The sequence below is a fragment of the Gymnodraco acuticeps genome, unplaced genomic scaffold (genome assembly GCF_902827175.1).
Source record: "Gymnodraco acuticeps unplaced genomic scaffold, fGymAcu1.1, whole genome shotgun sequence".
NCBI lineage: Eukaryota > Metazoa > Chordata > Actinopteri > Perciformes > Bathydraconidae > Gymnodraco > Gymnodraco acuticeps.
In genome coordinates, this window is record NW_022990224.1 from 2,549,588 (window position 1) to 2,563,339 (window position 13,752).

General features: G+C 43.8%; 1 protein-coding gene across 12 annotated transcripts in view; it reads left to right on the top strand.

Moving 5' to 3' along the window:
- The first annotated feature begins 4,441 nt into the window (after positions 1-4,441).
- The window catches only part of LOC117547876 (CUGBP Elav-like family member 2), a 50,339-nt gene continuing 41,028 nt past the window's right edge, over positions 4,442-13,752 (top strand). For 5 of the 12 annotated variants that reach the window (XR_004569253.1, XM_034218771.1, XM_034218774.1 and 2 more), the window contains exon 1: positions 4,442-4,665. Coding sequence is in view for 11 of the 12 variants with exons in the window: in XM_034218771.1 (XP_034074662.1) it covers positions 4,553-4,665 (113 nt within the window). In the remaining variant the exon portion in view is untranslated. Of the gene's footprint in view, positions 4,666-6,961; positions 7,258-13,752 lie in introns of those variants that run through there. The other 7 variants (XM_034218772.1, XM_034218775.1, XM_034218780.1 and 4 more) reach the window with 2 other exon arrangements.

Genomic DNA, 13,752 nt, shown 5'->3' on the forward strand with positions numbered 1-13,752 from the left:
ACATAAACACATCGGCAAAATCCGGTTTACTTTGATTATGTGTTTTAAACAGTTTAATCCTTTTGTGAATTGTTTCCACTTGCGCCCACCTTTAATTTCTTCATACAGCGGGAATCCAAATTAATTAATCCTGAGTCCAATAACCATCAAAGTCACTCCAATAGTGCTCCTTAATTACACTTTCATCCTCCTTTAACAAAATACTTCACAATCATCCAGTTTGTGACAGTAGTTGTAGCATTTCTGAGACTTTTAAACTTTAATTACCGCTGTTGCGCCCCCGCCCCCCCCCCTTGTGTGTGTGTGTGTGGGGCTCTTGGGAAAAAAGGTTGGGAACCCCTGGCTCAGAACACAGTCAAATGAGCTTAACCCAATGCAAGGTAACATGCAAGGAGTTTTTAAAAGCACCATGTTGCTGAGCACCATCCAATTGATGGTAAGGGCTTTTAGTAGTTCGATTTTAATGTGAAGAAACATTTTCTATCGTAGATCTTTTTACAGAAATACATGCATCCAGGTCGATTTCATGAGTACAATATTGTGGTGACCACCTATTTATACACTGGGTTCATGATTCATACATGGAACTACAGTTGGGGGTATTGTTCCCACACGGACAGTGGTTAGAGCGTTGGTCATCAGATCAAGGGGCGTTGGTGAACTCCAGTTCGAATCCCGCCTCGGCCGCCACTGCGTCAGGCCGTTGTGTCCTTGGGCAAGACACTTTACCCGCATTTGCTCCTGTGGGTAATGTCCGCAGTAATGACTCTTACATGTCTAATATGTGTAATGTGTAATTGTAAAGCGCTTTGAGCACCTGTAAAAGCGCTCTAATAAAAAATGTGATGCATTATTATTATTATTATTATGTGTTTTTACTATACTATGTTGTGTGCCCTCCTCTCTTCACTCTCTTCTTCCCGGACTGCAACCGGACAACATGACCTGAGCTGCTCTCAAATAAAGTTCCCTTTTGCACCTTCATTGCACCGCCTCTGACTCCCTATCTCTCGGCACTACACTGGTGACCCCGACAACGTCTCGAGAAGTCTCCGGGACGGGCCCGAACACGGCAAAAGAAACTCAGGTTTTTTCTCGAAATGCCGGGGATTTTTGGAATCGTCCGTGGCTGCCACCGGCACGCGGACTGAGGCTCGGTGCACGCCCCGCAGAAGAGCTGGGGACGTTGCTCGCCATTCCCGCATCGGCCTTCCAACCAACAGGGAGACGATGCACGACCTGCTGGGTAGGGATGAACCCGATTGTTTCTGTCCCGGCTGCGCTAGCTGACGACGACTAGCGGCTAACCGCGTTGACTAACAACGGCTAGCAGCTACCGTTGTCTGTCAGCTAGCGGCTAACGGCTAGCTGCTAACGGCTGTCGACATTCGTCGGTTAACATCTGACTGTTAACAATTTTTTTCCGGTGCCGGAGAGGAGGTTCGACCAGCCGGTTGACCTCGTGTGGACACTCACTTATTCACCACCTCGACGGCGGTTCCAGACGCCACTCACGTTTTCATCGGTGCCTTGGTGGCGCACTCCTGGACCCCGTCTCGCCTCGACAGTTTCAGACGTCGCCCATGCTGCCATCGGCCCGTGGGTGGTGCGCTCTGGAACCTGTCTGGCCTCTGTCCACGGCTTCTTCCTCCCGGGGATACCTCAACACCTGTCTGCCTGCGGCCGGGTTGCACTCCTTCCTCCCGGGGAGACTGCTCCTTCCTCCCGGGGATACCTCAACGCCTGCTGAGAACTTCGTGCCCGCCGCCGCTGCGCGTCTGCCTGCGGCCGGGTTGCGCTCCTTTCTCCCAGGGAGACTGCTCCTGCCTTCCGGGGATACCTCGACGCCTGCCGAGGACTTCGTGCCCGCCGCCGCTGTGCGTCTGCCTGCGGGCGGGTTGTGCTCCTTCCTCCCGGGGTGACTGCTCCTTCCTCCCTGGGATACCGCTCCGTCCTTCCGAAGATTTCATGCCCGCCCAGTGCATGACATTAAGGATTTTGGGAGATGGCCCTGTGGGCCATCTAAGCTAATTTACAGATGGCCCTGAGCCCAATAGAGATTGCCCTGAAAAATGCACGCTGACGAAATGGCACGAAGGGTTTGGGGGGCCTCCCCCTAGAAAATGTAGATGTTTGTAGGTCTTAGATGCTGTCTGGTGCATTCTCTAGACTGAATTATAAGATGAACCACCACAATATTATATTGTACAATTTCAATTTTATTCTTCATTTCACTTGTTTGTTTGTTCTTGTTTGTGTTTGCTCGCTTGCATGCCCTGCTATAAGAAACACTTTTGTTGTTGATCAAGACACTTTCCATCTGATGAAGGCAAATGCCTTCCCAGATGTAAAAAAGTAGAAAACATTACATTCAGTTATAACTGCCAAAACAAACATTATTTACATTATTATGGCCCCTGTTAAAAATGTTTGTAATGTTATCTACTGTAAGTTGGTCGAACGAATGCCTCCTCATCCGGAAGCTGACCGAGCAGACCCGAGCAGCAGTCGAGAGGAGCCGAGCGCATCCGCGAAGCACACAAAATGGCGACGGCAGAGTTACCGTTAGCCGGCAAATCTAAATATCTTCGGTCAAAATAATTTCCCTTTAGCGCAATACCTCTTCAGTTGCGCCACTTATGTGACAGCCTCGGGGTTCCGGTGGGCATGTAAACAAATGCATAATGCTGCGCTATACTTTGTGGCCTCACCCGGTTGCATAGCGACACTTATTGTTTAGGTGTCTTTTAATAAGCAGGTAGTCATATCATTAGCTAGAACTAGCTGGTTCTGATCGATATGGACATAAACGCGAGTCTAATCTGACGGGAGAGAGCGATCAGCTGCTGCTGACGAGTCGACATGCAGCTCTGCATGATCACCTGCAGCGGTGAGCGCACAAAACACACACTTCAGGTTAGAATATCACACGTAGCTATTTTAATTACCTCTCAAACTACCTAAACTAGTTATAGATATGTTTAGTTTTACTGTCGGGTCACTCATTACTGGATCCGCGAGCTGCATGATACTGGCATAATAGATTGCCCGATCGGGCAACCAGCAGGTGAGGCTTCATTGCCCGAGCTAAATACTAGATGGCCCCGGGCCATCGGGCAGTCCTTAATGTCGAGCCCTGCCGCCGCCGCCGCCGTGCCTTCACCTGCGGCCGGGCAGCGCTCTTTCCTGCTGGGTTCGCCACGACACCTACTGCGGGCCCGTTCCGGCCCGCCCCCGGTGGGGGTGTCGCCCTCGTTAGGGCCCCTACCCTCTCCTGCGGCCTCCTTTCGTTGGCCCGTTCCATGGCCCGGCCCTCACCTGCGACCCCACCCTCCTCAGCCCCTGTGGTGCTTCCTCCTCGGACGCAAGGATTTTTTTGCCATGTTTGAATTCTGAAGGGGCTTGTGTGGTGACCACCTATTTATACACTGGGTTCATAATTCATACATGGAACTACAGTTGGGGGTATTGTTCCCACACGGACATGTTATGTATTTTACTATATATGTTGTGTGCCCTCCTCTCTTCACTCTCTTCTTCCCGGACTGCAACCAGACAACATGACCTTAGCTGCTCTCAAATAAAGTTCCCTTTTGCACCTTCATTGCACCGCCTCTGACTCCCTATCTCTCGGCACTACAATATGCTCTTTGGTAGGCCTATTGTGAGCCTGAAGTAGAGTCTCAGGCAGTATTTGCATGTATTTGAGTAGTGGATTGACTGCAGTCTGAAATGGTGAACAATGGGGGTTGCACTGTGACCTGTCCTTGTTAAACAAGTATTCATGCTGACAATGTATGCTTATTTTCTAGCAGGCTATCTTTATCCGTACCCACTCCAGAATAATAATGACATGAGGTTGTCAGCTCTCAGCTCTCTACCTGTCACCCACTGGTTAATCATCAGCCAGCTCACGGAGGGACAGAGTCATCCACATCCCCACAGGAGCTGAATATAGAATGGCTGTAATATTTACCTACAACATGTACAGGTGCTCAGTGAGGAGTTGAATTATTAATGTTAAAAAAACTTAATGGGAACAGTTTTTAGGGAAGCAGGCTTACAGGTGTGTAGGCCTACTTTACCTTGGCCTTTATTTGGAGCAATTCACTGAATCATACATGCCGACACTTACAGAATGATGCCACAAAACCAGGACTAGTGGATGAGATACTGTCTGAGGCAACGGTTTCCATGTTTCCTCTAATCTATCCCAATCTGACAGTGGGAATAAATCATCCATGTCCAATTTGCTGAAGTTTTCCTAATATGGGTGTCAATTAGTGCAAGAGTGCTACTGTGGCCACAGCTTTACAGGCAGCAAACTGGGCTGCCGCAGGCAGCACAATGCATTAGCGCACGATGAGCTGTCAGAGAGGATTATTTCAGCCACGCCAGTCAGCGAAGGGGGTGGGCGCCGCTCTGCTGCAATAAACCAAGGAGAAAGAGTGGGCGGGAGACAGAGAAAGGGAGAGAAACACATAGAGGAAAGAGGGAAAGAAAAGAAAGTGTCCATTTCACCGGTTGGATTTTTCCAGAGCACCGAACACCGATGTTGGAACACTCTTCTGAGCTGGCCCTGGTGCAGAGTTTGTATGCCAACAGCATGCGTTGTCCCCCCTCTGCAGCCGGGATCTCTGTCAGGAATGAGGACCTGCCTATGAGGTACGTTTGGGTTGGCCCCTCATTCAAATCTGGGCTAGCTTTTGTGGAGCAGCCCGTATTTGGACTGCTTCTTTGTCTGGGCTGAATATTGTCATAGGATATATTGTTTCCAGCTGAGGCGTTCTCTCATGCTGTGTCTGTGTGACTGTGGGCAGGGTGGTGTTCCTCTGCTGTCCCAGTCTGGTTTTCCCCCCAGGATTCCAGAAACCATCAATTGTATTGTTTGAATGTGGCCATTCATATAAATCCAATTTTCCCTCGTCAAAGAAGTGGATTAGTTTTAAGTTGTATTGGAATATAACAATGAATATACAGATTCTCATGTCATTGAATTTCCTTTCTCCTCTTTGCAGAGTTCAACAAGGACTCAGATACTTGCATTAACTGTTAATAAAGAAAGAGACACAAATGTGTCTGTGATGCAGGTGTTTGTCTCTGAATTGAAAAGGACAAACCCATGTAAAAATATATCTACTGAAACCAACCCCAGCCTGTACTCCATCAGTCAAGAAATAACAACATATGTAATTTATCTTTAAAAGAACAAGAAGGAACATCTTGTAATTTGCATAAATTGAGAGGAACTGCACCCTGATAAGGCAGTGTTATCATTATTAGCCTAGGACATGTTGACCCAGTAGATTTCCTCTGAAAGGATGATAAGATGAAGTTCTCTCCATTTTGAGAGCCCTTTAGTTGGTCGCCATTCTGCAGCTTTTACGAAAGGCTGAGTTGAAAAAAAGTGTGACTTCAAGTTTGAGGCAACGTTTTCAAACAGACATGATGTGACCCATTTGGGTTTGAAGTTGGCCTATTTTTACACTGTGCAGTTTGTCACGAAGGGGTGCAAAATTAATTTGATGATGATGATGATAATGATGATGATGGGGGAGTGGAACTTCAGCTCTACTGCATGAGAGCAAATCAAACAAAAAATGAATCACAGCGGTAATAATACTAACCTAAGATTAAGAATAGGAGGCTATTATTAGAAGATGCAAGCAACCAGCCATCATCTCTTAGAAAGGACAAGGAGATGCATAAACTGGTGCGAAGGCATTATGAATTATACAAAGCTGTGTATATTGTACATACTCACGAAAGAAAGGAACTGCTCTTTAAAAGAATGCTGCTTCTTTTAAAACAAATCTCTTCAACAAGATCCCCTGAGATCTAATTGAGTCAAAGGAAATATGTGGTTGCTGAGGATGGGATGACATTATTGTCTTTTTCCTCCATTTTAATGAAACCTGATTCTCCAGAGAGGTTTACATTATCTTTTTATAGCAGGCCCTCAAGCTTAATGGTAATGCATGTTGCATATAGTGGGCTTGTATGCATGTATGGAAAAATAGGTCGCATATCACATTATGCATACAAACCTCTTTTAGGCACTGTTTAATAAAGCATGCTCTGCACTGGTGCCAAGTTGCCTTGAAATTGCTATGGATACAAGGATTACATTGGATTCCATGAATAGGATGTTTCTTAACACTCGCTATGAATAATATTTTTAGATTTTGCAGCTGCTGGAGCAATAATGAATTATTTGATAATTAGGATAGGCCCCAGCCTCTATGCTAAGGCAAACACTACTTGACAGCAGCCCCCCTACTGTTCCCCCCAAGTTAGGAGGCCTCGCCCTGCAAGTCTAGCACAACAAAAGAAGATAAGCCTCCCCTCCCCCAGGGAAACAACAGCCCAGCACAAAGGGGAACATGACCTATGACCCAGGGGGAAAGCATGACTGAAGACAGCAGAATGAAACTGCATTTTAACTATTTGATTTGAAAAGATGTATGGACATTTGCGCAATGTAGGGCATTAAAAAAGCTGGAAATAGTCTTACTTATTCTCATAATCCAATATAAAATACAGGTTCCTCATTTGGACTCTTGATGAAATATGGAAACAGGGGCAGCATCATTAAGCTTGATGATAATGTCCTGGGTTTATATTTAAACAGTTTAAATGGCCCTCTAATCAGGATAATTAGTCCCTGACTCACCCATAAAAATAAAAAAAAGACTGGACATGATCTGATTCTTATAATGTGCCTTTTTTCCTAAAGAGTCTACGTGATATCAGTCATTATACGAATACAAACAGGGATGTCACAGCAGATAACACATAATAAACTACAAATAGGTCACTACAGTCTTTATAGAATACCACGTGCAGGCCCTGTGGGACATCACAGTAATTTTACATCAGGGGGTAGGGGCTCGTGAGGCAGCAGAAGCAGCAGGCAGCATGCTTTCAGACTTTTGTTGAAAAGGCCACGCCTCTGGTTTGCTGCAGCTCAGTGTGACAGTGGCTTGCCTGAATTTATTTCAGTCGGAGACGAGAGAGAAATTAGGAGGAAGGAATAAAGGCGGATACCGGTTCCCTCTCTCTCGTGCAGTTTTAAAGAAGACGCCCCCCCCTCCCTGCACCTGTTCTGCTCCGTCTTGTCTCGCAGGAGTTGAGCCTCTTGCGAGTGAAAGTCGCTTCTCATTGTTAGATAGACGTTGTTTTGAGCATGACTTCGGCGTACAACCTGGATTTCCACCCTCTGGCCGAAAGTCGGTTAATGGCTTCGAGCGACTCAATGTAAGTAAACCAGCTATCGATGTGCATTGTGTTCCCGTCTCTTTGTGGACATATTTGTGAGTGTTTTTTTCAAAGATACAACAGTTCAGGGCGAATTAGCTACCGCTAGCTTACGATGCTAACGTTGCTAATCACACGAGCAGTGACGGTACGCTCACCTGGAGTTCAAGTAGTTTGTCTAACTTCGATAATAAGGGGACGTAACCTCAACGGAAGTCAAGTTAAAGTGAATATAACACGACTCCCAAACACGACACGGTTTGGCGCTAACGTCACATTACTGGAAGTTGCTGAACGAAGAAAACGCAGTTTGCTAGCTATCGGATACTAGGCGCGCTACATTAGTCAAGTGACATGTGCTTCCGGAGATCACACGCTTCGGTATCATATCTAAAAACTGCATTTATTAGGTTTTAACAACAACAAGCTGCCGAGTGTGTGTGTAAGTTAACTTGTAGGGACACGGCACCACCTTCAGAGTTAGGTGAATAAGTTTACTTTGAGGTGTGCGGGATCGAAACGGTAAGTTCGGTGTAAAAACGGGCAGTTATTAACGGTTAATGGGAAGTGCGTTGAAGGGAGTTAACGCGATAGTTTGTGAATAATATGTAGTGTTGCACACCTGATACGTGATTTGCTTTTTGGTTTAAGCTGAACAGCAGAAGTGCAGCTTGTTTGTAGGCAGCACACGGGCTCTGCTTTGCCTGGCGCACAACCAGACCCTCCCTGCTTCTCTGCTAGCTCTCAAGCTAGCTAACCCCCTCCCCGTCCATGTTGAATGCAGAGTGCTTACTTAAAAACACGTGGTTTGCTACATTATTGAGCCATTAATGGACATCTTGTGACAGGGCATGTACACACAAGGGAGAAGAGACATTCACCAAACAGATGGATGCATATCTTGTTTTTATTTATTTCATTTTAGTACTGTCAGTCATGCACAACCATCCGAATATGTTTGCACATTTGTACACAAAGCTACCTCTTTTAATATCTGCACATGTTTATTTTAATAATAGATTTAATTTGTTAGCGCTTTTACAGGTGCTCAAAGACGCTTTACAGATATAGTGAAGATCAAATAAAATAAAGGATATATATTTTGTCATATTATACCGTACGTAGTGTTTTGGTGTCTCTATATTACCCTATATTTTCAATATTACAATAGATTTAGAAATAGAAAAAATTGATTTGTTTTAGATAACTGTTTATTTATACACCAAGTCACATTCATGTATGTGTAAACCTTCTTGGCAATAAACCCGATTCTGATAATGAATCAGCAGTTCTTAAGGGCGTTAAGACCATAGTAATTGTACTTTAACTCAAGTAAAGGATCTGAGTACTTCTTCCAACACTGAAATATAACACCTTCTCTAGATGACGCCAGCTAATTTTCACGTTTGACAAAAACCCCAATCCTTCTTTAAATTTAAATTTTAAACAGTCTTTTTGACTGTTTAAAATATAAATACTTAACACTTTTAAAGAGTGCTATATTTATTTAGCATTAAAATAATCCGACTCTCATCTTGCTTTGCTTTCACTTCTGTAAATGTCATGACCCAACTGTTATTTTGTAACAGTATGTCTTCAGACTGTTTTTTTTGCTGTCTTATCATTAAAGAATGTTAGTGTGGTTGGCTGCAAGGCCAATTCTTGATTTGTATTTTTGATCTTTTGTGCCACATTTTGTTCTACTGTGATTTATAGCTGAATACATTCCCTCAAGACAACAATAATGGACATGGGTTTTGTCATTTTTCCATTTATAAATACTAAAGGTACCTGGTTCCATCTCATAAAATGTGATGGGTTAATGCTTTTCTTTTTCTAATGGGATAATAGATTGTATTTATTTTTAAGGTTAATGTATTTTAGTTGGACAAAGCAAGCCATTTTAAAATATGACCTAAGGCTGACGGAAATTGAGAAAATAATTGGTTGAATAATTTCTCATGAAAAAAAGTTTTTTGAGGCCATAACTTGCCTTAATAGGCCAAATTGAGGAAAGCTTGTGGAAATAATAGGGTGTTTATATCTATGACAGGTTAGATTGTGTATACTATTTCCCATTTGGGACTAAGGATATTATTTGAACAGTATCTCATCTATTGGAGATGGTAAGGGTATGATTAGATCCTGTCCCAGCTGTATTTGATTGATTTATGTCGTTCATTGTTGACAGTGAGAGAGACTATTTGGGCTTAAGTGTGATCCTTTGGCAGCCAACACGGCCATAGTGCTACGTCAGTAAGCTAAGCGTCACAGTGATCCCCTTTTGTTGTGGTCTGGACGCTGTTGATCTGTGCAAAGTGTAGGATCTTGGCACAGAGTCTGGGGGCTGCCCCGGCCAGCTGTTCTGCTCACTGAGGGTGGTGGTGGTTTGAGTGTGCCATGCAGCCAGATGTTGAAGGCCAAGTGTGGGAGGGCTATGATCCGGCTTGTCACCTGTTTCTGTGCTCCTGCTGCTTGCTTGGCGCTGCAATAATTACACGACTGGCTGTCCTGGAGCTACGTGTACACACACAGCCTTGGAGCGCTCATAATCACGTCCCCTATGTAGGGTGGTGAGATCGAAGGTTGAGCAAATTACTGTGCATGCTTTGCAAACAAAAGATATTGTGGGACAGGGTTGCATAGCACCAGATAATCCCACCATGTCCATGAAATTGTCAGTACTGTGCGTCTGTTTAGTTATAAACAAAGCCTGTACCAGAGGCATATCAAATCAGCAAAATAGTGTACGGTACTATTAAATAAATAGATATAAATTAGCATAGCTTTTTTTATATTATGCACTGTTCGGGTCAGCATGCTTCTGACCTTGAATTCAGAAGCGTGTCTGTAGTCCACATGAATTGAAAAGAAAAAGCACTTCTTGAGAGGACAAGTCCAGAGTAGCAGTAATCGAATTCGGATTGGATCGAAGGCATGTGACAACAAGAGAACCTCTCGTTTGGATTGATGGCTTTGTGGGGCAGAAAGCTTCTGTCAGAAATGTGTTGTTATTTATCATATGAAGTATTTGTCTGCTATTTTATTAGTTTGACTTGTATGGATTATATATTGCCCTTTTTAAAAATACAGGCAATCAAGCATATTATTAACGCTACTTTCAGCTTATACTCTAAACAATGAACTTTTTCTATTATGGTTGCGATACAAAAGTGTTAAAAATTTGATTAAACATACTTTACTGGCTCACTATATTGTAAACTGTTATATTTTTTTAACATAGGAATTAGGGCTGCACGATATTGGGAAAAACTGAAAATTGTGATTTCCCCCCCCCCCCCCCTCCCTGCGATATATATTGCGATATGAAAACATACAGGAATTGAAGAAAAGACAGTTTTTTCTTTTTTCTTTTCGTAAACCATTCTTTCTTGAACTTTAATGCTATACAATTGGTATTTTTTAAACTATATTTAACCGGATGAAGGATTTTAGTCACGGACGTCTGGATCTTAAAGGTGGGTAAGTTTCAGAAACCGGCTCGAGTGCACTAAAATTTGAAAGTACACAGCCGAAAATAATCCGCCCTTTCCTTCAGACTTCCTTACAGAGCACCTCCTCCAACACACATGAACGCGCACATGACGTCAGCAGACTGGTGAAAGTGGCCGCCTGTTGCTGGCGAGTCATTGAAGTAGGCTACTGCTGCAATGCACGCCCAATGAGGGCACGAGATACATTTGTGCGTGCACGAGATGGAAGGCTGACGACCCGTCCGTAATAACAGACAGGGCGGCAATACTGTAAAAAGTACAACCAATCCGTTTAGCCGGGCCGGCTAAATGGATTGGTTGTACTTTTTACAGTATTACGGCTTCCACAGATGACATTTTTTTTATGGATTTTTTGTCAAAGCACTTAAGATATTCATTGCTATCGGGATGTTAAGAGTATTCCATGGTATATAACAAAAAGTGTATCTCGAGCCGGTTTCTGAAACGTACCTACCCCACCTTTAAGTTATCAGAGCAACGAGCTAGCTCGGTTAGCAGCGCCAAACTGCCCTGGAGAAACACATGAAACTACTTTATTCAGTGTTTTTACCTTTAATCACCGGGTCCGTTTGCTTTGGAGATTTGATTGTGATTGGTGGTTTGCTGTGCATGCAGAGCCTGCTTGTCACTCACTCAAGTACCCCTGACATGAGAGCCGCGCAAGTTTTCCTTTTGTAGCAAGCAGCAAAATTATTGTAACATGACGTGTTAGCGTTAATTTGCCTACTTAATATCGCAAGTCCTAAAAAAAATCGCACGTCCTGCGATGTGAATATCGCGATTATCGACACGATATATCGTGCAGCCCTAATAGGAATCAATAAGTAAGGGAGTTATTTTGGACACAGCTAGGGATGCTCCGATCGCCAATTTCGGGGCCGGTCGCCGGAATCAGTATCGGCTGATACCGATCGAGTGGGCGGGGCCTAAATGGAAGATTTAAACATCACTTTACATCTTCCATTTAAAGTGATGTTTAAAACTCAGTTAATGGGGCTCATTCACTGGAGCTTCCACAAACAACAATCAACTTAATTATTACATTCAAATGATGTGCATTATTCAAGTTTACATTCACTTTGGATAATAACACGGGAGAAATGAGCGGAAGCGCTCTCTTTTCCTCTCTCCCCCCTCTCTCCCCCTCTCTCCCTCTCCTGACAGCCTGTCAGTATCTCATGCAGCTCACTGATCCAGTAATGAGTGACCCGACAGTGAAGAATACATATATTTATAATGACTAGTTTAGCTTGTTCCAGAGGTAAATACGATAGCTAAGTGTGTTAGGTAGTGCTGTAGCGACGCGTCGACGCGTCGACTTCAAAATATCGTCGACGACATATTTCCGCGTCGACGCGTCGCTACACACACGTGGGTCAACCAAAGCAACAAGCAGTTCGCAATCGCACTTCAAACGCAATGGAGACTGAAACGGCTACCACCTCCTCCTCACAGGATTGCGCACGAAGCCCCCAAACGAAAACATCTCGCCCTAGGTCTTCAAAAGCATGGGAATATTTTAAAGTTAGTCCAAAACGCAAAGATATTTATATCTCACTGAGACTGCTGCATAGCCTAGCAGAAGCAGCAGCTAGCTGTGGTGGCTACCATTAGCAGCTAGCATTTGCTCTCCGATTTTTACATAAAATGGAATTATGGATTATAAATTCAATCATTTTTTTACGTTAAAAACCTATGGATTAACCGATTCAGCCGCGTTTTTTCTCATTTTATTGCCATTGAACACGTCTTTTGATCAGATTACGGTGGTGAGACGATCTCCCGAGAAGCTCTGTGAAGGTACGTGTTGTGATGAGTGTATTTGCTTCCCCTGTCGCGAGTCCGGATCACTCAGTGATGATACTATATACCTACATAATCTGTGGAGTCTCAGCTTTAATCGGATATATTGTATGTGCAGCTACGATAAGTAATAAGGGTACTTTTATCTTGAGATCTGTGCCAATGTCCGTTAGCATTTTTCGCTCAGGGGTCATTTAGATGCTTCTTATGAGACTTGTGTTTTGTTTTGGTAAACATGGTTTGTATCGTCAGTTAGCTGAGATTATTTCCGTTAATCTGGTATAACACATTAATAGGTTCTTAAATATTAAGATCCCCTGAGACACAGTATCGTGAAAAATTTATTTTTTACATTACGTTTTTTTTACATTACGTTTTTTATGAAATGAACAACAGAAAAATAATCGTTAGATTAGTCGACTAATCGATCAAATAATCGCCTGATTAATCGTTTTCAAAATAATCGTTTCCCCCCAGCACTAGTGTTAGGTCTAACTCTTGTGTGTTTCGCTCCGCTTACCGGTCCGGCGGGCGGAGCTGCAGGATTTCTGCTTCACACACGTTGCATACCGCTATTTTACTGTCTTTTTCGGACACCTTAAAATAATGCCAGACCGGTGAAGCCATTTTGGCGAGCTTGTTTTGCCGCACACAGAGAAAAGTGTCATGTATTTTAAGTCATGCGATCGGCTCTCGCGATCGGCATGTTTAGAGAGCACCGATCGGTAGAGAGTGAGTATCGGCCGATCTCGATCGGTGACCGATCGATCGGAGCATCCCTAGACACAGCCACATACAATGATATGGTATTTGTAAGCATTACCTAAAAGCACAAAATTACATGTTAGATGGGTAGTTTTTTATTAAAATTGTTCTATTGCTTATCACGGGTTAGGCTAATGGATGCCGAACTAAGTCAAGGCAGTAAGCACACTCTGTCAAGGTAATCAAGTGTAATTGCAGCGTTTAGTGGTCTGTTTGTCTCTTCATTTGTGATGCATTGGTAAGGCTTCTGCCTGTTCGCTTGAGCTCCACCTGAAGATTTAAATTCAAGCTCCACCTGACACAAACAGAGGTGTGAGCATTGTTTATTTAGTTGGATGTGACTGTTTGGTCACAGAAGCTTCGCTTTAGCAACGTCATCCGTATCCGCCAGGGATGCTTGGTGTGAGTATGG